General features: G+C 39.3%; 1 protein-coding gene across 1 annotated transcript in view; it reads left to right on the forward strand.

Moving 5' to 3' along the window:
• The window catches only part of LOC135223577 (uncharacterized), a 42,790-nt gene extending 24,438 nt beyond the window's left edge, over positions 1–18,352 (forward strand). Inside the window, exon 2 of the mRNA XM_064262107.1 lies at positions 16,150–18,352. Coding sequence (XP_064118177.1) covers positions 16,157–17,731 — 1,575 coding nt within the window. The 5' untranslated portion in view covers positions 16,150–16,156 and the 3' untranslated portion in view covers positions 17,732–18,352. The remainder of the gene's footprint in view (positions 1–16,149) is intronic.
• The last annotated feature ends 6,075 nt before the right edge of the window (positions 18,353–24,427 follow it).

The raw sequence follows: 24,427 nt of genomic DNA on the forward strand, positions 1-24,427 counted from the left end.
CCTGTTTGAGTTCTTCAATCTCTTTACGAAATTTTGAAATAAAGTTATTATAATGAACTCGCGTCTCCTCACAAGATTAATTCTTGACCAAACTTTGGTTTTGCTGTTCCATACGCTTTTCCCAGAAATTCTCACTAACCACTGGAACCTGAGTATGAATAAAAGCAGAACCATCATTTCTTGGATTTTCATTATTTGTCTTAAGCGAACGATCACTTTTGGGCCTTCGGAGACACTCCATTATGTGCATCCCCACAATTACAGCATTTTGCTCGATTGTTTCCTTTTCCTTGATTTTGTCACCACTCACCCTCGACTCGTGGGATTTACCACAAAATCGACAGTCAAGCTCATTTAAGCACTTCGAGGCCATATGACCCCCCTTGCAACACTCATAACACATGACACTGTTGTCAGTGTACACAATAACAAGTTTATATCCCAGGCACTTGAAAAATACTCTCTCTATTGGAGGACCCTTAAGTGCAATTAATTGTGGTTAAGGGACATACTATTAACTTAACTTTTCTAAGCTTGCCCATATGTAAAGCTCGTAAACGAAAACATCTTCTGGATCCAAGTAAGTAGGGTAATAAAAAATAAATAACTTTGTACATGCACCATACGGCTCCTTTGGTTTTTCCATTACAATATTTTCAAAGCCACTTTTTTGTTAAAAAACCAACAGCTACCTTATTCTTCACTGTAATATATGGGATGTTTGTCCTCCTTAAATAGAACCTCAAATTCTGGATGACACTTGGACAGCCGAACTGCCCATCGAACCTGATCGTGGAAGCCCAAAATATTCTTGGGAAAATACAGCAGAGGCCTTTTAGCATTCATAACATTACCTTCTTTTGTGGTAGAGCCTTCACCTAAAATAATTTCTTCAGCACTGCTCATCATTTCCCTTTTTCTTCATTTTCTTACTTTCGACTGTGATAAAGGGTTGCTCGTCATCGCGGCTACTAGACATCTAAATACATTATGACGATCTGCCGAGCTGCATCCAAGCCTTTATTGCTGCTGTTAATATTTTCAGCCTTAGACCATCCATGAACTGTCAGATCCCTCTAATTGTCCGGTAAATAGTGTAAACTTCAAAAACAACTACAACGGTGGGAACACGTCCTTCCTTGTTGCCTGCTGCTTTTGGGGTGTGGAAAATGGTTCATCCACACTGCACCAAACGCTCTTCAAGAACTTCAAGTTAGGCACATATCTTGTTATATCAAGTACTTAAACCATATTTATTGTTTCCTCTGACGTCTCTAATATAACCATTTTATAGAATCTTTAGAGGAGGAAATACCATTTAGTTTCAGTACTAAACCTGACAAAATTATCCACTCTTTATCTTGACTTAGGCATTCTACAGCAAAATATGGGCCACTTTATAGTAGTGAAACACTTTACGATTCCTAGTTCTCTGTGTCTGCAAAAATGGGGAAGCGACTTACTGACACTCCTAAAAGGCCTTGTTAGAGAACAAAATCATAACTAAAACTCTACGGCTGAAGACTGGTTTCAACAGAAGGAAGATAGATGTAAAACTCTACGGGTTTAGTTTCAATTAAGTATATTTACACTAAATTATTTGAGTTACTTCAATTACACTTTAAGGGTGACAGGGACTCGCAATGGTTCGATTACTGGAGTTAACTAAATGAAGCTGATTGCAAGTCAACAGGCACGTGGCTGAAAATGGTCCAGACACGGAAATGATATCTGAGTACAGTGAATAAATTGATGGTTCCTGTGCAGCACATCCAAAAGGGGTTCCAGGTTTCCACAGCTGGGCAGGTGATATTTGCATCTTTTAGTAGAGCTGGTATTGACTTCTTCCGAATGGCGGCGCCGAGGAATGGGGTCAGCACTATGGGCAAAATTTGCACACATGGTCGTCTCTAGAAGAGAGAGAGAGGGCAGAAAGGTTGTGGGGGGGGGGGGGGGGGGGCGGTTGTTCCCAGGTGAGATGGATGGATGGATGTATGATATTTAGGGCTAAAGCCCAGGCACTGGGACCAAGAAGGCCATTCAGCGCCGTAATGAAGGTTAAGTAAGTTGAATTATGGTAAATGAATGAATGACTTAGTGAAAGAAATGATTAATGAAATGAGATGTGACCAATAAATAAAATAAAAATATGAAGTTTAATGACTGGCGTAATATATATTAAAAATAGTTTAATGTCTTTAAAAATCTGCAGGATATGATATATAAATAATTAACTAAATATTATTGATGGGAGCAGAAATATCTGCTTCATCTCCCAAGATATTCGAGAGGGATTTACCATGGAAATATCTTTCACTTTGGTTAAAATATCTGGGGCAAACCGTCAGAATGTCCTTCACTGTTAGTATCTCGTCACAGTAAGCACACACTGGTGGGCTGCTTCCTTCCAAAATAAATTGATGGGATAAATGAGTGTGCCCAATCCTTAATCTCGTTAAAATAACCTCTGTTCATCTGTCAAGCTGGAATGACGAAGGCCACGGCAGTATATTTTTCTTAATATTTCTATACTTATTATCATTGGCAAGAAGAGGAGAAGTCCACCTTTCTTGGCATTTACGTAATACATAAGACCTAATGTTTCCGTGAATCCCCACGTGAGAGAGGACCCAACAGAAAGAGACTGATTTACGCAAACAATATATACGAAAAAACGACTTCTGAACTTTTTGAATTAATGGATGAAAGCTGTTACGTTTTTAATAGCTTCTAAAGTGCTTTTAGAATCTGAGTATATGACAAAATTAGTGTCAATACTTTGAAGAACTAAATCAAGGGCAGAGACTACAGCTGTTAATTCAGCAGTAAATATTGATGCACAGTCAGGTAATTTAGCTGTATACATATGCTATATCACCAAGGATAACAGCACACCCAACACCACTATCCGACTTTGATCCATCTGTAAAGATCTTCACATAATTAGCATGGGTAACGTCGTGCTCTAAGAATTTTCCCTTGATCTCTTGTTCAGTGCAAGTCCTTTTTGTTAAATGATTTCTTGCATACTAATGCTACTGGAGTAAGCCATGGAGGATTTACAGGATGTTCTACTTCCAAGACTTTCTGGGATTTGAGATGGTTATCCCTAACATCCTCATTCAGTCGAATTTGGAAAGGTTTAGAAGCTCTTGTACCAGAGAAATTCTGCGAGTCTGTTTCCTTGAGTACTTGAAACGAGGGATTTTTGGGAGCACTTTTCATTCTAGCCACATATCACAACCCCAGCTCTTCCCTTCTTAGATCAAGGGGAAGATGATCTGTGTCGAAATATATGCTTTCAACAGAAGTTCTAAAAGCCCCTGAGCATATTCTCAACCCCATGTTCTGTACAACATCCAATTCCTTTTGCTTGGTTTTACAAGCTGAGGAATAGATCTGACAGCCATAGTCTAGCTTGGGGCAAATCACCGAGTCATATGGCCTCAAAAGGGATTTCTTATCAGCCCCCCAACCAAATCCAGAAACAACCTTTAAAATATTGAAAGATTGTTTAACATTAATCTTTAGGGCATTTATGTGGCTGGCCCATGTTAATTTGTGGTCAATAATCATCCCCAAAAATTTTACTTCATTGTCATAAGGAATGATAGATCCTTTTAAACTAAGTGTGGGAACCTCTTCCACACTCCTGCACCTGGTAAATCTTACTGCAACTGTTTTGGAAGAGGAGAAGTTAAAACCATTCTCATCAGCCCACTCAGTAATTGCCTTAATAGACCTTTGCAGATGTTTACATACTGACAGTGAATCATATCCTGTGCAGTATATTGCAAGGTCGTCGACAAAAAGTGAGCAGGAGACAAGATTTTTTCAACCACACTATTTATTGCCGCTGAAAAGAGTGTTACACTTAAAATGCTTCCTTGGGGAATTCCTTCCTCCTGCACAAAAGGTTGGGCGAAAGAGTTTCCCACTTTTACCTAAAAAAATCTGTCAGTTAAAAAGAAATATATAAATTTGATCATTCTTTCACATATGCACATCTTGTGCAATTTTTTCATGATGCGAATTCTCCAGGCAGTGTCATACGCTTTTTCGAGGTAAAAAAATACTCCAATGGTCTGATATTGTTTGGCGAATCCTTGCTGGATTTGGTTGGTCAGCCTCAGCAAGGGATCAAGGGTGGAACGGTTTTTCCTGAAACCAAATTGAAATGACGATATTAATCCTTAAGTTTCTAAGTGCCAAACTAGTCTAGTATTTATCATTTTCTCCACCAGCTTACACACAGCTGGTAAGAGCTATTGGTCTATAGCTAGTGGCTAGGGAAGCATCTTTATTAGGCTTTTTAATAGGAACAACTAGGGATATTTTCCAGTCATTGGGTAAAATTCCAGTTTCCCATATTCTATTGGTAATTTTGAGTAAATATTTTTTGGCATCGTCTGGGAGGTGTTTAAGCATTTCATATATGATTGTATCTTCACCTGGAGTTGTGGTTTCACTAGAGGAGAGCGTCTCCCATAATTCTCTCATGGAAAACTTGTAGCTGTATGGTTCAGATTTTCCTGAATCAAATTTCAGAGTCATTTCAGAATTCCTAATTTTTTTAAATTCTCGAGAATAATTGTTGGTGCTGGAAACTTTAGAGTTTGAGTTTATTCCATTAATATAGTAAAGTCAACTTTCACTTTTGGTTTTCTTATAAAAGCGCAGTTGCTTGGCTAAAGCACGTTTGTAGATTAATTTAGACTGAGAGCCACTAGTTTTATAATGTCTGTAGGACTTCTAGTAACTTTCCCCAAGTCTTATTCCACTGCAGGTCTACGAGGTTTGCCTTTTAATTTGGGAATCGAGCCTTCAGCACTATTCACGGTAGATTCAATAAAGTAATCATAAGCATCTAGATGAGGATGAAATGACTCAAACTCCCTACCTAGATTGTCGCCCTTACTGAATTTATCCCAGTCTGCATCCTCTACCTTCCACTTCGGTAAAACTTCAGATGGACCATTCACAACATTTTTCAAATGGATCGGGTAATGATCACTCCCATTCAAATTTTCGTTAACAGACCAACTAAAATCAAGGTGGATACTTGTTGAAAAGATACTAAGGTCCAGTGCAGAAAAATGATGATCATGAATGCTGTGGAAAGTCATTGACCCATTATTATATAGGGTAACATCATTCCTATCTATTAGGTCTTCAATTAATTTCCCTTTACTGTCTAGAAACCGACTTCCCCAAAGGGGGTTGTGGGCATTAAACTCTCCTAAGAGATGTAAAGGAGCTGGAAGTTGGTTAATTAAGGACTGAATATCTTCACTGTTAAAAGCAAGATCTGGTGGAAGGTATAGGGAGCAGACTGTTATCCTCTTTTCCAAGATGACCGAAATAGCAACAGCTTCGTAGAGTTGTATTTAATTGTCTTATGGAGTGCTGCAGAGATTTATTAACAATGATTGCAGCACCTCTATGGGCCCAACCACCAATTGGGGGACAGGAGTTAAATATTGAATAATTTAGTCCAGGATTATAAGGAGAGTTGCCTGACATTGTCTCCTGCAGGTATATAATTCCTGGATTGAATTCATGAATTAAGACTTTAAGGTCTTCTGAACGGGCTTTGAGACCTTTACAGTTCTACCAAAGGATATCGAACATGAATGTTAAGGTGGTAAAATGTGCTACTTCCCACTCCTTGGAGGGGAAGTACTGTTCCTAGTGTGGAGAGGAAAGTTCTCCTTTTTAAGTGATTGTTTCTTTAATCCCTTTTCATTTGAATTAGAATTTAGGGTTTTTGGCTGACCATATTTCTGGTTATCATCCTGATCAGAGTTGCTAACTGTGTTCTGTGGAAAGTTCTCCTTTATAAGTGATTGTTTCTTTAATCCCTTTTTGGTTTGAATTAGAATTTAGGGCTTTTGGCTGACCATATTTCTGGTTATCATTCCTGATCAGATTGCTACTGTGATTCTGTGAGTCTCTAAGTTCATTTGTCTTAGGCAGCAAGACTGATCAGAACTTGCATGTTTTTGGGCTGAAACTGCTTTTGGAACCACCTTTCTAGGCAGAGAGATCTCTTCCAAAACACTGAACCCATTTGAGGTTTTTATTTCAAAGCTATCATTATTTGAGAATGTATTCCTTGTGCGTGTCTTGGTGGTTGTAATTATATTTTTGTTTTCATTTTTGTTTGTGGCTGTGACAATTGATGGCTCCGAATTAGCTCTATCTTATTGGACTTGCTCCCTTGGCTTATTCTTGTAGGAAGTATTTTTGGAACATCTTCCCGAAATATGAATTGATTTTGGCTCCCATTTTTTGGAGATAAGCCTGCAACTATCATACTAGCCACCTTTGTATCGACTTTGGGAGGTGAGTTTTCTGTGCTTCTGGAAGTACAACTTTTGGTGTTGGACTCCAAGGCACTAGAAGATGAAAATTTCTTGTCAGATTGGGGATTTTCATATTATTCACAATCCGTGGAGTAGCAGGTGTGTGATGCCTACTTTCAGATGCAGTTATTAGTTGCCTTACATTGCTGGAATTTTTCACAAGTTTTATTACTGAAGCATAGGTAGAGTTGGCACTTTTGTTTGCCCCCATTATCACACGCTTTCTTCGCTAATGCTGATATGTTCATTATCAGCCACTGCCAATACTTCTTCTTCAAATCTGTATCTGAGGCGAGCCCTAGAATTTGGATAGTGGTCACCCTTACATTGAAAACAGTATCGGGCTGCTACACAATCGTCAAAATTATCATGCTCCGCAGAGCACACAGAACATCTTTTATTGTTTTCACACGAGTTTTGAATGTGGCCATATTCAAAACATTTGCGACACTGTTTTGGATTTCTTTTATATTTTTTAACCTGCATCCTCTCATGCCGAACAATGATAGTATCAAGTAGGTAATTGGAGAAGGTTAAAAGGATAGCTGCATCCCCTCCTAGTTTTTTTATGCGAGATACAAGGAGGACACCAATGGAGAATCTTTTCCTCTTCAAAAACATGCAGGTTTTTTGAGTATACTACCCCTTTCAGTGTGTTAAAGAATTTATGTGATGCAATACATTTGATATTTCCACTTTCGGGAGGTTTAAAATTGGATAGCAAAATTGCTTGGGTTTCATTACCAGCTTTTATTAGCAAGTTCTTTCCATAACGTTTTAAATTTCCAGTGGAAATGGAACTTACCTTGCTATCAATACATTCAGCAGCCTTTATATAATTTTTCCCTTCCTCCTTGTAGCTAGCAACATGCCATATAAGGGCAGGAAGTGCTCTGGTACATGGAGCTGGTCCATGTTCTTCATTCTTAGGGATAAAATCAAATGGCTCATTTAAATTTTTCATTGAAAACACTTTCGTGCTAAGAACCGAGTCATTGAGAATGTGGCCATGGAGTCTTTGTTGTGCCTCACTAGCTTCCAAGGGTGAGGAAAATTTAACATAAGCAGAAAATGACTGCTTCTCTTTTTCTAGCAGTAATTTAATTCTTTCTACTTTACCAAATTGTTTCATTACACTATACAAACACTCATAATCTAATGAAAAATTTATATCAGTGCAATGAAGGACTCTACTGTTTGGATCAAATCCACCAGATTTACTAACACCCTCGTGTCTCGGTGTTTGGTTCTGTCCGACAGCCGAGCTCCTATCCATGTTCATGCCAGAGTCGTTGCCAGTGCCAGCAAGTTGTCAGATCCAGGGGAGGGGAAGCTAGTGACCAGATCCATAAAACACTGCCAGTTCACACTCAGAAGTCCAGAAAGTGCACACCGAACACCCAAGAGCCTTGCTGAGACCCCAGCAGCACATCAGAAAGGGGAACCCAGGCAGCTTCTAATGCCTAGACTCCCCACCCCAACAAACCACCCAAGCCCACAAAGCAATCCCAGGATATTAAGCATGCACACACCAGACCACCTCACACAAACTGGCTCACCTACACACCCAAAATTGCTTGGTTTTATCAAGAAAGTATCGTGGATCAGTCAGGTATTCGCATTCTCCACCAATGGCACATGTGAGAGTTGACTACCAGTAGTCCACCCCATACCCTACCTTTTCAGGATAGCATCAGTACGCTTGCATTGGCCCAGGTATAAGCCAATCCGCCTGCTGGGAGTTCTGCCCCCACTAATGGGGACTGACTCCCCACTCCAAACGTATTGGTGGGCTTCCGGACAGAAGCTAGGAGTCCCATCCCCAAACACCAGCCCCCCTTGGATTCCGATGGGTCTGATCCCTGGAGATGGTTCTGCCCTCAAGATAGCAATGGGAAAACCCTATCACTATCTCTTAGGTCCAAACCATATCGGGTGGCGACTCAACCACCACAACTCCCACAATTAGCTTTGAATGCAAACCCCTTCCAAAGCATGATCACTTCTCAGACTCACCTGAGCAGTAAAATTTTACAAAAAATGGAAAATTCCACAAAATTACTCCAAAAAATATTAATACATGAGACTCTTGGACTCAAATCTGGGAACAAATTCCTGGGGTTCAAGAGCCCCCCTCACCACGTCAAGGTGGTCTCATATTGAGGGGTCCCAGGTGAGATGTGATGCTGTGCTGCTGGAACGTCTAAGGGCAAGCATCTGTTGCCGTCTATTTTTATCCTCTCAGCCAGGTTTCGCAACGGTCCGGCAGAGGGCCGGGGCGTCATCTTGATGCCTTTGTGCCCAGGTGTGATGCTCATCCACATGTGTTTTTTGTGTGGTCCAACTTGGCTGCAATCCCAGTGGGAGTTACGATCAGGTACCTGTGGAATAATCTCGAGGCAGCAAGGGTTGGGCTAGAACAGGGGTGACTCACAGGCCACTCAGATAAAACTGTAGGGCTGAAGAAAAAAGGGCAACTTCTAAAGGTCTGAATTTACCTGAATTTCCTTCTAAAATGAATTATTTCTTCTTGGTTGTGGCTTAAATCCTGAACTCCTCCCTATCCAAGAGTGACTATTCACTAACAGCTTGTTATAGGAAAAGGGAATTTAAAGTTCATTACTATTTAAATATAATGTCACACTAGGAATTACTGTGAAATATGAACATCAATTACTTATCAGATTATCTTAACCTACAGGGTTAATAGTATGCTTCAGGAAGAGGTGTGCCCATACACTCTGCATGAGTCACAGAAACTCTGGCTGAAATCTGGCCTTGGCCTGTTGTTTCGGTGCCAATGGCCGTTATTCTTGTTATTCGGGGGATGCCCATTCTGAGGTGTAGCAGGAACCGGCTGTGGAGGATCCACTTTAGCAAGGTATTGTTCCGTGGAGTGCCCTTGTTTATTGCTGGGTAGGCTGAGACGTAGCAACAGGAGGGAGAGGGGGAGCAGGACAAATCATCTTCTTTAAAGATCTCTGCAGCGGATGGTGAGTGTTGTAGGTGTCTGCCCATTTACAGCATTCCAAAATGGCTTTAAGGGACTTGTCCACCAAATGAATGGCATGATCAGGGGCAGTGTAGGACAGGGAGTCCTCCAGTTGGAAGAGATCTAAGGCCTCCTCAACGGATGATGCGTTGGAGGCCTTCATCCACCGCTGGAGTGTTAGTGTATTCTTGGCCACCCACTCCATCCAGATTTGGTTAGCCTCCTTGGGTATACTCCTTTGCTTCTGCCTCCACCAGTCTGGGGTCAGCTTGTAAACCAGAAGGACTGCCTCTTGGGTGAGGGCAAGGTCCTGTCGCTCGTTGAAGGGGAGGGCCTGGAATGCAGTACACCCTTTGCCAGTGAGATGCTTGCCAAGGAGGAGGGCCATCTCCTGAGGGGTAGGATTGAAGTTCCCAAACACTTGCTCAACATGATCGAACCAAGTTTTGGGCTTGCTATCGTCACAAGTCCTGATGAGGGTTCCCATGCTGTGGAGGTGAGAATGTGAAGGAGGGACAGAGTGGTTTGCACTTGGGGTGCCAGGGTGGCACTCTGGGCTGCCATAGCCAGTTCATGTGCTCTTTCTGCAGATGCTCTTCTTTCTTGGGCTTCTCTTTCTCCCTTTTGGCTGCCCGGAATGCTCTCTCTGCAGTTTCCCTTTTCTCTTCGGATTCTCTTACAGCAGCTTTTCTTTTTTCTTGGACTTCTTTTTCAGCAGCTCTTTTTTTCTCTTGGGCTCCCTTGGGTTACTTCCTTCATCTTAGTTCACCCAATTGATCAGTTTTGTGCTGTCCAGCCCCAGCACCTTCCCGGCATCAGTGAAAGCCTTAACCTCCTCCGGTGTTGCAATGCTGGCCATTTCCTCTGGGTAAAACGCTAGTAGTACTAGCCTGGAATAAGGTAGAAGATAGTCACAAGACTGCAAATATTGCCATGGATATGCAAAGAACTCAATGCAATACCCAGGAAATATAAAGATCCTTATGGCTTGAATTTACGCAAAAGCGGATGAGATGGCAAACAGAAGGCTGCAAAATTACCTCACACGAGTACAGAAAACTCAATGCTACTGATGTGGGAATAACAGTCAAACAAATTGAAAAAAAAACAATCACGCAAATGGGGAACGATTCAATGCAAACTGACGTGGGAATAGCAGTGAATATATTTAATTTACCTCATATGAGTGCGAAAAAACTCAGTGCAACTGATGCGAGAATAACTGTTGAAATTACAAATAAAAAAGCCTTACGCAAATGTGGAATGACTAAATACAAACTGACGCAGGAATGGCAGAGAAAATATTTAATTTACCTCACACAAGTGCAGAAAAACTCAATGCAGATGGCGTGGGAATAACAGTTAAATTGAACTTCAAATGAATGCTACGTAATTGCATATACCTATACGCAAATTGGCGTGTTAAATTGCAGTTGATAGATAAAAATGTTTATGGGATTACTTATCTCGAGGACAAGAAGAAATGTTCACCAACACAAATCCTTGACCTTATATCTTACCTTTTGACTCTCATCTGAATCACTTAGAATACAGTATTGTGTATGTTATGGCAAGCATCGGAACCAATAATGATTAAGGGAAGATGGAGAAATTTCTTTGAAAAGATCACAGGCTATAACTTTCACAGCATTGCGCAATCTGCTGAAGGTTGAAAGTGACAGTATCCGCATGTCATCCAGTGAATAATACTAAAGGTTGCTGGCCAGTGCATGTGTTAATAGTCCACCACAGCAAAGTGTATTTACCCATGAGTTAGCAACACTAGCACCTGCTCTCTTTCATGGAGATGGGAGCATGTGCAAATCACAGAAATCACAGCTTGCAAAACATCCGCTTCAGTTGAATCCAAAGGTTTTCACCAATGATTACAACAAATCAGTTCCAAAAGTCATTGATGGGTGTGGCCTAAGGTTGGAACTATACGAAATGTCTGTGAACTCTTCATATCAGTTGTTAAACATGGAAGGTATGAGCAAGTGCTTATCTGGGTAATATTTGACAGCTGTAAAATCAAAACAACCAAAGATTTTGAATAAAAGTGCAGAAAACTTCACCATGCACAAGCTTCCGACATTTTGGTGAGTGTGCAAACACCAGTGCCATGAAACAAGACAACCTTTCTTGCCAATATGAAGAATAAGCAAAATTTCATCAAACTTCTAGGAACACTTCTTAAGGAGGCCGGCATTCCTGTGAAGCATGATGCTGATGAAGGTGATGCAGAGTTTGTCATTGTCCACAAGGTTCTTTAGCTAGCACAGAAATACAAAGAGGTTTGTGTACAGGCTGAGGATACAAACATTTTGATACTCCTCTTGTGCCACCTCCAAGAAACGACAACCATCTTCATGGTGACAAGACAAAAAAACAATAGCTATTCATAGCCTCCATCAGTCTTGGGAAAGGAGTTGTGCAAGAGCTTGATATTTGTGCATGCTACGTCTTGCTGTGATACCACCTCAGCAGTCTTTACAATGGGTAAACTGAAAACATTGAATATTCTCACAGCATCAGCTGAAGTGCCACAACAGATGAAGTTATTGGGATATATCAGCTGATAAGGAGTTTGTGGTATGTCTGTATGGTGGTGCATGGGAAAAAACTTGACTTTCAACATGATGCACTACCTGAATGTAATTTCTCCAAAGTATGTCCCAGTGGAGTGCATGCCACCCACAGGTAGAGTCTGGCACTTTCACACTTTAAGGGTGCATCATCAAGTGAGCACATGGAAGCACCTGAGCACAGTACTGAAAATGGAGGAATATGGCTTCAACCTTGAAAATGGGTCAATTGTACCAATTATCATTGATATAGATCCTGCACCACCAGATCTCCTACAGGATATTCGCTGTTCATGCAAAAGCACCAAGCGCCAATGTGTTTCCCGCAGCTGTGCCCGAAAAGGTATGCCACGCAGCATTCATTGCAAATGTAGTGCACAGTGTGAAAAAAGACCCAAACTACTTGAGTGCTTCCAAGACACTGATGACAATGTTTAGAATGCACTTAATCTCATACTTTCATTCATACCCAGTTGACAGACACTTCTGCCACAGAACTCAAAAGTTTCAGGTCATAAAACATGACAATGGCATTTTCCCCTTAGAACTTTGAACTCTTTTATCAAAGTATACATTTCTGCTATAAGACAGCGATATCATTACCAACTGATGACGTTTATTAAAAGTTTTGATGCATATTGCAAGTTTAATTACTGGTATGACTGAGAAACAGTGACATGTTGAACTCTCTTATAGTGTTTATTTGCTTTTTAGCATAATCATAGCTTGACATCAAGGATTCTCTTTTATGATGTTGTGCTTAATGGTGTACCAAATACTTTATATGTGCTGTTCTTGTTACAAGAAAAGGATAAACACTTCATTATATTATCATCATGAAAAGAAAGACTTGTGTATATAATTTTTACTATGACGATGGCCTTCATTATGCATTTATCTTTATTATGGTGTTCAAAGGAGATGTTTTTAAACCCAATAAATTGTCCTTCACATGTGTCTGTATTATTTTGTTGGTTATTTGTTCTCACAAATTGATAGTTACTGAATAATGTCATTATACAGTGCTGGAAATTCCTTATTATTCTGACGAGGACGGCCATTATGGATTTTGGCCTAGAAAATACATTTCCCAAAGATTGATTTTGGTTGAATTATTTTTTACACCTTACTGGGATCAGAATAGTGTTTAGTACAATTAAAAAAAAAAAACGATTGTTGCACAAAATGTCTGGGTTCATGTCAATTTCTACTGGGCTAATACAATGCAAGGCAAAGCTCTGTTATACCCTTGAGTGTACGAATTTTTTTCCTCACATCTAAAACTATAGGTTTTCTCATCCGAAACTGAAACCCTGTCTGTTACGAATTTAAATTCCTGGAAAATCTGGCCGCACATGTGTCAGCGAGACGGTAGCGGTGGGTTACAAGGCAATAAATTATTTACCTGATCTTATTATTTCTCTTTAACAGAATGGAAGCAGTGACCGTTTATTTTTGGTTGCTATTCCAAGAATTGAATGAATTTATGCTACCGTTAGTTATTGTTTACCTTTTTTTCATAAGGGGGACAAATCAACAGGACTCGATTAGAGACACGTGGCCAGGGATTTCTCCAGGAACAATCCTTATACAAAGGATTTTATTTCTTCCTATCCTGCCTAGACACGCAGCTTTACCGCAGAAACGAGAGAGAGAGAGAAGAGAGAGAGAGAGAGAGAGAGAGAGAGAGAGAGAGAATGTGCTCAGACAACAATGAAACAGCGCAGATTCTCAGATTACAAAATAATGGAAAAATGAAAATAATTCCGTACCTGCTGTGGAGATTTGGGAAGCACTTGTAGTGTGCTCAAAAGAAAGGGAACTCATTTTGCGCTCACAGGTTCGTTTTTCTTTTGATATAAGTTTTTCAGCAATCGCTACCGATTGATCATCTTTATTGCAAGGATTTTCACACAGTTTTACATGATTCTGTGGTAGGTCGCCAACTGTTATGATTTCTAGTTCTCTGTCTGCAAAAATGGGGAAGAGCCTTACCGACACTCCTAAAAGGCCTCGTTAGAGAACAGAATCATAAATAAACTCTACAGCTGAAGGCCGGTTTTAACAAAAGGAAGACAGATGTAGAACTCTAAGGGTTTAGCCTCAATGAAGTATATTTACACTAAATTACTTGAGTTACTCAAATTACGGATGATGGGGACTCGCAACGGTCCGATTACTGGAGTTAACTAAATGAGCTTGAAATGGTCTAGGCACAGAAATGATATCTGAGCACAGCAAACTAATTGATGGTTCCCGGACGGCACATCCAGAAGGGGTCACAGCTAGGTTTTCACAGCTGGGCAGGTGTAATTTGCATCTATTAGTAGAGCTGGTGTTGACTCCTTCCGAATGGCAGAGCCGAGGAATGGGTCCAGCAGTATGGACAAAAACTGCATGTAGTTGTCTCTAGAAAAGAGAGAAAGGGTGGAAGGGGCGGGAGATTCCCTGGTGAGATGTGTATGCTGTGCTGCTGGAACTTCTAAGGGCAAGTGTCTGTTGCCGTCTCTTTTTATCCTCCTAGTCAGGTTTCATGGTGTACTGCCAGAGGGCTGGGGCGTCATCTTGATGCCTTTGTGCCCAGGTGTGATACTCATCCCCATGTGCTTTCCACATGGTCCAACATGGCTGCGATCCCGGTAGGGGCCGACGACACCAGGTACCTGGGGAATAATTTCGAGGCAGCAAAGTTGGGTGAGAACAGGGGTGACTCTCAGGCCACTCAAAGAAAACGGTAGGGCTGAGAAAGGAAGGGGAAACTTTAAAAGGTCTGAATTTAACTAATTTCGAGGCAGCAAAGTTGGGCGAGAACAGGGGTGACTCACAGGCCACTGAAAGAAAACGGTAGGGCTGAGGAAGAAAGGGGCAACTTTTAAAGGTCTGAATTTAACTTAATTTCCTTCTAAAATGAGTTATTTTATCTTGGTTCTGGCTTTAATCCTGAACAACTTCAAGTAGACATAAATGAAGTATGTTCAGAGTCTAGGTAGTTAGTCATCACAATAATAGGTGTTCATGCCAATGAATTTTTACGAAAAATCACATTTCAAGCTTTTAATTAAAATCTTAATCAACCAATTGCCGAGAGACGTTTGATGGCAAATATGGGAATGAGTACCTTCAGAACATTTGTCTGTTTTTCCACAGCTAGATTTCACGAAGATCTCTACTCTGTCAGTTACAAACTTACGATCTTTTAAAGGACCATCAAGACCAGATATGTGGCTACTAGAAATCTGAAAAAAAAATGGCCGCCTCACAATAAAGAAACAATCGAGTTTTGCATTTCTTGTACATTCTATTTTGTCTCAACTCTATGCCATGGATGTTTCTATTGATTTGTTATCTGTGATTAAATTGAAGAACCACCTGAACAATTTTTCCCAGTTTACATGAGTAAAATATGGCATCTCACAGCCAATCATCTGCCATTTTGCCAGGTGGTCTATGTGGTCCTACTAATCAACTTCATTTGTGCAGTGCATATAAATTTCATAATATTTTGGAAAAATAGGACAACATTCCACTGATGAAAGCGAAAACAGTTACTATTTGCTTCCATAGAGAAGCATGATTTCTATACATTATCCGCCATAAATAATAGGCAGTACCAACAAGAAAAGAGGAAAAGCAACACTGGAAAAGAGCTTCTGCTTGTTGATTTTATGTGGTCATCATGCATGAAACATCCCATGGAGGGGTTCACAGAAAGCTGGACACAAAGGCGTCCTATGTAAACCTTAGACCAAGCAGTTTGATAACAAAATCAATACATAAATAATGTATTTCCATCATAGGTTGAAATCCCAGACTACTTTCATGTAGTTAAACCAGAAAATTTTGAGATTATTTTCCTTTTGCATGTATTTCATCAGAATTTTGTCAACAAAATGAAATATTTCAACATAAACCGTCTTATCAAGCAATCTGCCAATATCTTAATGTACCATACGTTCATTTGTTACATATTACTGTATATTTCTTGAAATTATTGATTGTAGTATTTAAAACTTATTTATCTACTTTACGACATTCAGCATTCTGCAAAGTTTTAATACTAATGTTTCATTTAGTTTCTGTTCCTTTCTTTTATTAATTAAACCGAGGCAATAATTTTTTCAATGTAAAAGACAACATCACAAACGTGACTCAATATAATTTTTACTGATAGCCACCGTTGACTCTACATATGTTTTCTTAATTTCAGATTAAAGATGGAGAGTATAGAACTGATTGTTGAATATGCAGAGCAAAGGGAAAAGATATATAAGGAATTTTTGGAAAGACTGAAAGAGTGGATATCAATCAGGCCCAGGACTATTCAAGGCTTACTTGATCTTATCAGTTACATTGACAGCTTTCACAAAGGTGCTAATGTTGCCAATATTGTTGGTTCTGCAGCAGGCATTGCAGGGGCAGGTGGAGTCCTTTTGGCACCATTCACCGGTGGCTTGTCTTTGGCTGTTGGAGGCATTGCCGCAAGTGCTGTGGGTGCCGCTACAAGTCTCGTTGCTTCCTTCCAGGATAACAGTGTTGCAAGGGAAAACTGCGGGAAAGCACAGGAACTTATAGATAAAGATGCAAAAGCAACTAATGCACTGACAAGCTCAATGAAACAATACCATGAGATGACACAGAAGCTAAGCGACTGTCTAAGAAGTGCCCATGGTAAGATAAACTTTGAGTCACTGCCACCAATTGTGGCTAATAGTCAGGCTGCTTCAAGTTACTTACTGGGTACTGGGCTGGTTGCTTCTGCTTCTGCATTTGGCAAAGGAGCCAGTAAAGCAGGAGCCAGACTACTTCCAGTCGTTAGTGTAGTATGCATAGCCATTGATGTATGGTCAATTGTCACCACCACCGTGGATATGGTGGAAGGATCGAAAAGTGAAGCGGGCAAAGAATTGTTGAAGGTAGTTCAGAAGCTTCGAAAACAGGGACGTAAGTTAAGTATACATATTATAGAGGCGATCAGACTAAAGTCTCAGGATGCACCGTGCAAAGATAATGAGAAACAATTGATATGGCAACTACTTCAACTATATGAAAAAGAAAAAGAGACTGAATCAGATTCTTCTGATAGCGATGAATCTGATGATGAAAATAGTATAAATTTTTGCCTGATGAATGCCAGATCAGTGTTTAACAAATGGGAAGTAATAGCAAAGTATGTGGTTCAGAAAAGTACTGATGTTTTGGCAGCGACAGAAACTTGGGACCGTTTAAAACCAATGGTAACGACATTATTAGGTTATTACCCATTCTTTTATCTCCCTCGTGAAGCAAGAAGAGGTGGAGGAGTTGGAGCTCTAATTAAGAGTGATATCAAGATAATCGACATCAAATGTAACTTTAAGTTTCAAACCTTTGAATGCATAAATTGTATCTTACTCGTGGATTCAAAAGGAAGAACTAGTAGTATGATAGATATCTACATACTTTACAGACCTCCAAATTTAGTTTTAGGACCTTTCCCTGAAGAATTTAAGTCCCTGATAAAAGGATCTCTTTCAAACAGCAAAGTCATTATTATGGGTGACTTTAATGTCGACTGGAAAAGATCAGAGACAAATAAATACGAGTTAAGTAAGACAAATAAGATGAGGGACTTGTTGTGTGAACTTCAACTCCGCCAGCATGTAGAAGAAGAAACACACAAGAAAGGTAGAATCCTGGATTGGGTAGTAACTGGAAACTTGGAGCCATATCGTCTATCAAATCTCCGTGTTGACAGACTAAGGGACCTTGATCATTATCCAGTTACTTTCACACTTGAATTGAAACGATAAACTGACCATGACCATATTGGCACAGCGCTATGCATTTGGAAAGCACTATCCTTAAAACAACTAAATTTTTCACTTGACAAAACAAAATCCTTTGTGCTATTTATAAATCAATATGACTTGTCCCCTTCAATTTAGTTCTCTCTATAACAAATATGCCATTTCTGATTATTTAAAATTATGGAATGCGTCCTGGAATATAATTCGACAATCTGTAAGCAGTACTTTTAAGGGTGGATTTCAATATTGTGAAGAAAGTCTGCAGGAGTCAATTCTGGAGAGTGGAATGGAATGGAATGAGAAATTTAGGCCCAAGGCCAAGCACATGGTCCTATAAGGTCATTCAGCACTGAAAGAGACATTGACAGTAAGAGGGTTTGAGAGGTGCAACAGGAGGAAAACCTTGCAGTTGCAGGATGAAACAATTGTCAGGAAAGGCTGGAAAGTAAGACGGCAGAAAAGAAATATATGAAGGGAGGTACAGTAAAAGGAATGTAAGAAGGTGCAGCTAGGGGCCGAGGAGACGCTGCAAAGACCTTTAAGTAATGCCTAGAGTGCACCACGTGAGGTGCACTGACGGTAGTATACCCCTACGGGGAGTTCTGGAGAGTAATCCAGTTTGGAAGCAAATAATTACAAATAAAAAGCGACGAATGAGCAAATTCCACGTTTTATCGCTTACGCGGGGAGTAAGCCTTACAAACTAGTTGTTGTTGTTGTTGGGGGGATGTAGTAGGAAAGGTTTGAAAACGGTGTTTCGCATTGAGTTAAAAGGTGCAGGAATTTAAGCATAGGATATTTATGATTTATTACTGGAATGAAAATATAACAAATAAATAATGTGAGTTAAACAGTACAGGAAAAATATTATTTTTAATAAAATGACAGTTTTTTTTTTGTGAAACAATGGTATACCTGTCCATAGATTTTAGCAAGTTTCAATTTATTTGATGTATTCACTATAGAGGCTATGTTTCTGTTCAGCTATTTTGTGTATCCACTTATAACTGAGAAAATATGAACTTGTTTAATTTGTGTCCCTTTTATTTGATCCTTGTTGTTAGTATGGGTAGCACTAAATATGAGTATTAATTACGAAGACCAATTCACGTTAAGTTATGAATATAATGTTGACAACTTATGATGCATCAGGGGAAAATCGTGCACGCGTCCGGAGTAAGCTGGAAGTCGGTTCTCTTATTCTGTACTGCTTATCTCAGAGGCATCGAAACCTCCAAGTAAAAATCTCGAGTGACTATCTGACGTTGCGGCACAAAATTTTCCAATGGAAAGACAAAATCAGCATCACCTTCACATCCGTGTGAGTCTGACTTGGTATTTTAGCACAGTGATGCTCAAACCCACTCTGATGACTGCTTTTTTCAAAATTGTAAAGTAATGATGGAGATCCTTCATTAATTGATGATACAGTCTTAGTGACCTATTAATTAAAAATACTATTTACTTAAGGTTCAAAATTAGCCACACGAAGTCAATGTTGCCTACGAATGAAGTGTGTACTAATGTGCGTAGATGTACGCTGAAGCGTAGTTTCCTAAGCACTGATTAGCTAGATCTAATCAAGTGAACAATTTCATATGGGGCTTATGTATATTTTATATTCTGGTATTCACAAACGATAATGTAAATGTGATAGAACGTCGTTATCTAACAAGTAATTGTAGAATATAATCGGTTATATTTTCACTATCTGAAACTCTCAAGTATGAACACCTTATGTGCATATGGGTTGATAAAATCTAAAAGAAATGATCTACAGAAATAACATATTACCAGTTCTATAACAAATTACTAATAGGTCATAATGTTTTATTCTAAAAAATCTATTCTTGTCGTTACTGTCGTAGGTATGTTATTATTGCATGTCATACAAAATAGAAATGAAGAGGAAGGTTTGTAATGACTTGCTTCTTGTTTGACTACTTTTGCCACCACTGGGGTCTGCATAAAATTTGCAAGATAAGTATATTGATGGAATGATGAATTTCTTTTCAACTACCAACCAATTCCTTACTGAACAAAGCGAAATGTAAAGATTAAAATCGAACTGCACTTACATAATCACAAACTATCATTGCCTCTAGCAACGAGTGACAAAGTCCCTGTGAAACATCCCCAATTAGGAGTTTCCTTTGATTTATCATCTGCAAATCTCCATCCATCTCCGGCCTCCCATCTCATAGTCCCCATCCAAGTAGGTCTGGGTCTTCCAGTTCTCCTCGCGTCCTTGGGATCACAACTGACACAGACAATACTGGTCTTGTATAGTCCTATGCAACTGCAGTCTATTTGATTTCCAAATCTTACCCAGCCTGCACAATTCCTGACTTGGCTTTTTTTTTTTTTTTTTTTTTTTTCCTTTCGCTAAACTCCATGAAAACATTCACTGGATATAAGTTCCAGAATAGTTAAACTATTAAACCTAACTAAGCTCAACGTTATTTCATCGTTTTCTGCTTACCTACTACTGTGTCCTCATTAGTTCAGCTTTTCTTGGGTATGTGTGTTCCATCCCTCTAGATATATGATGCATTCTCTTAAGCAAGTTTGTAAATCTTGCAGTGTTCTACTGATTAAAACTGCATCATCTATATAATCCAATTCTGCCGACTATCTATTGTTACTCCAGTCTAACGTATCTTTCTTCTCCGACCACTTTTTCAGTTATAAAATAAACAAGAAATGCAAACAGCTAAGGGGAAATAACTTTCCTTCATTTGATGAGACTGCATCAGCATTAACCTTGCATCTAATGTGCTGACACTGTCAAATACCTTATCTTAATGAGCAAAAGTCTTCAGAAAGGGATTTCTAAATTTCATACTGTTGTGCAACATAGCTTAATACAAATATTCAATCCGTGCAACATCTGCCTCTTCTAAACTGCCTTTCTCATCTCTAAGCATTCATTATCTTTCTCCACCAGTAGAGAACAAGGACACTGAATATTCCCTTGCAACCACACAAGAGAAAAACCTTTATAGCTCTTACATCTTCCACATCACCAGTCAGTAGTAGGCTTTTGTTTCATTAGTACGAAGTATCTTCAGTTTCTATTAAAATCAACTCTATAGTGATTCTTATTGCTATCCCTCCTCTAAGTCTCTCCATGACTGATTTCACTTAAAAAATTGTACAGTAGTACATTCAAGTCTTCATCAGCTTCTGGCGTATTTATCAAATTATCCCTCTCATATCTCTTATTTAAAATACTGGTGCTACTTTAGACCTAGCCCTACTTTTGACAGCCCATTTCCAATTTCTTTCCATCTAGTATGATGGATATTTCATCAATAATTTAACTTGGTACCCCAACACTAATTCCACTCCCTGAATACATGGTTTTGTCAAAATCACCCATGGCAGTATCCCAGTACTTCTTCTTAAGTAGACTGAGAAGTATTCCTGATGTTGAACCAGTCTCCATTTGATTGCCTGCTCTTCCTCTAGGACTTACAGTCATCTTCAAGAAGGTTTATTATATTAAACCAAGATATTCTGTCAACATTTTTATCGATGAGAGTTTATCTTCTTACATGAGGTATCTTTTAATTAGTATTATCTACTTACATGAGGTATTTTTATTTTTTTAAGAGTCAAACCATGACGTCACCATATTATCTACATATATGAAATGTTTTCACTTGTAACGTAGCTCATGTACGTGCATAAAGTATAATTACCGTGCCACTTGACACCGGTATATACTCCGCTCTCTCTCTCTCTCTCTCTCTCTCTCTCTCTCTCTCTCCTCCAGTGAGCGCGGCCTGACCCTGCTTCATGTTCTTATAGGAGGTATCTGGCGCACTGCCTTATCACTGTCCCCCCATACGTAAATATCCTATATGAGATGTTTTCACTTACCATTAACATTGTAACGTAGCTCATCTACGTACATAAGGTATAATTATCGTGATTACTATAGACTCTTTTTACCGTTAGAATTATTCACGCTTCTTTATATACTTATTATCCATTCTTCCCCAATCCTCTTTTATTTATTTCCCCATACGTAAATATCCACTTGACACCGGTACATATTCTCTCTCTCTCTCTCTCTCTCTCTCTCTCTCTCTCTCTCTCTCTCTCTCTCTCTCTCTTCCACTTTCCCCTTTTCTCGCTTCCAAAAAAAAAGCCTTCCAACCACTTATTATTTTTTTTCTTACTTTCCTATCACTACACATCATATATTTATTTCTCCTCTCCTCCTACTTCATAAATTCCTCTACTTATTATCCATTCTTCCACAACCCTCAAGTTTCCTTCTTTCCCTCTGTTTCCCCGACTCGCAGTAAGTACGTCATTCCTGACTTTGATAAAGTTTATTATGTGCTTTTTACCCAGTATAGTGACTCACAGTCAGGTGGTTTGTAGTCACATATCCATGCCTTTGTTAAGATTTATTTTCGGTATCGAGTAGGTTACTAACCGTCACCAGCATATATTTCTCTCTCTCTCTCTCTCTCTCTCTCTCTCTCTCTCTCTCTCTCTCTCCTATTTTCCCGAAAGTAGCTTCCGAACTTATTGCATGCAGCCTTCTCCGACTCGGTTGATGTTACAGCACGGTCGATAACTAACACGCTGGAACAGAAATTTGAAGTGTATCAATTTCGGAATGATATACTATTAGAAGAATATTCGCGACGGATATATGAAGTATGGGAACAATGCTGATATGTGCGCATAGAGTAATCCAGGTGTATTTTACCTTTCACGCCAGAGCTGACAGCTAACCCAGTCAAAAAGGGGAAGAATAGGATACAGACTGTGTCATCTATCCTCGGAGCTTCTATCCCCTCCGCTTTAAACATTCGTTATCAGTTATGACTCTTCTTACTACCCGACTTTCAATCTGAACACTTCGCCTTTGTGGAATATTTGAAATAGTGTCTCGTTACACCCACCGATCACTCCTGTGCAAATGGTGTACTGATAAAACCTCTTTCATTCCCGATAGTATATTCCTTGTTATTCCATGGTAACTGGCACAGTGTACGGAAAACGGAACGCCAAGTCCGCACTTATACGAAATATCTGGTTGTGTGTCTTTTAAATTCGTAAAACGGTATATTCAGAATGATTACGCAGATATCTGAAAAATCCTTTCGAATAAAATTCAGGCTCGATAGCGTAACTGTCAAAGAAGATAATCAAATTTCTGGGTTACCTTTCCACGTAGAAACATACCCGAAGATGACTCTGAAGTATTAGATGTAAAGACTAAACCTTTATTTCTACTAAACGGTAATATAAATCCTCTTACATCATCTAGGCGAATATTCCTAAACATCTAATTAACGGCCCTAACGTGTCATTTAAAGATATTTCTAATGCTCTACCCAGTGACTTATAAATACCCAAAGATGACTCTAAGATGTTAGATGTAAAGACTAAAGGTTTATTTATACTTGACGGTAAATAAATCCTCTTACATCATCTAGGCGAATATTCCTAAACATCTAATTAACGGCCTGACGTGTCATTGAAAGATATTTCTAATTCCCTACCCAGTGACCTATGTTATTAATACCCAAAGATGACTCTAAAATGTTAGATTTAAAGACTAAAGGTTTATTTATACTTAACGGTAACATAAAACTTCCTACATCATCTAAGGCGAATATTCCTAAACATCTAATTAACGGCCCTAACGTGTCTTTTAAAGACATTTCTAATTTTCTAGTATCCATTCATTTCACCTCTAACGTCGCACTGAATTATCCTATCTGAATCGATTGATAAAATACCTTCCATATCCCCAAAAACATTACTATGTGAGGCTTTACCACTGGCCCTGCCAATCGAATTGTTATCCTCATACTAGCGGAAATTTCGACCGGTAGCGAATCCTCCATATCCTTGGTCGTGAAACTAAAACAGAAAATATATCTCCCCATTTTAAAAACATTGTAAGTGATCATGCTTTCATGCCCGGCCCCGATTGCCTCTGTGTTTCGTAAGATAATTGCGTTATTCTCACGGGGAATGTACTCTGAATATTATATATAATGTTCCCTTTAATAGTGATACGTATATTTACTTAACTCGCAGTGTTCGAAATATACCCGTTCCTGGCATATTCTCCAGAAAAATTCTTCATATCAACCAAGGCGACTGTTAACTTCTCGGGAATACACGTTCCAATCGCCTGCTCAATTAATATAGATAATTCGTTCGTTACGATGATATACATTTTATACTGATAAAGCCTCATTCAAAGCGGACATGGCGTTATAGTGTGGAGTAACCCAATTAATCCATAATTTTGCCTTCTTCACGTCCAAATGGTTTAACTCTTCATTTATATCTACGTATACCCAAAATCCAGCTGTTATTAGCCATTTCTAACCTAATTCTCAAATCCACCGATTCTAGTAAATACATGTCAATACTCGCTAGATCAAGGAGCTATGTATACCAACCGATTTAGGAGTCGCCATGACAGTCGTTTTACACCTGGCAGCGTCCTGGAAGGTATTAGCTATGAATGCTCTTAATTTCCCAAACGTCCCGTTATAATCGTCATTAAAAAATCCACTCCGTCATAACATAGCTATCGCACTGGGTTTAATTTTTTTTAACAGTTTAATATGTGATTGATAGTGGAATATCGGACAAACAAGTATGGTTGGATGGAAGAAAAGGGGAGCAGAGAGAGAAAGCGAGAGAGAGAAGAGA

This window comes from Macrobrachium nipponense, chromosome 10, assembly GCF_015104395.2.
Source record: "Macrobrachium nipponense isolate FS-2020 chromosome 10, ASM1510439v2, whole genome shotgun sequence".
Taxonomy (NCBI): domain Eukaryota; kingdom Metazoa; phylum Arthropoda; class Malacostraca; order Decapoda; family Palaemonidae; genus Macrobrachium; species Macrobrachium nipponense.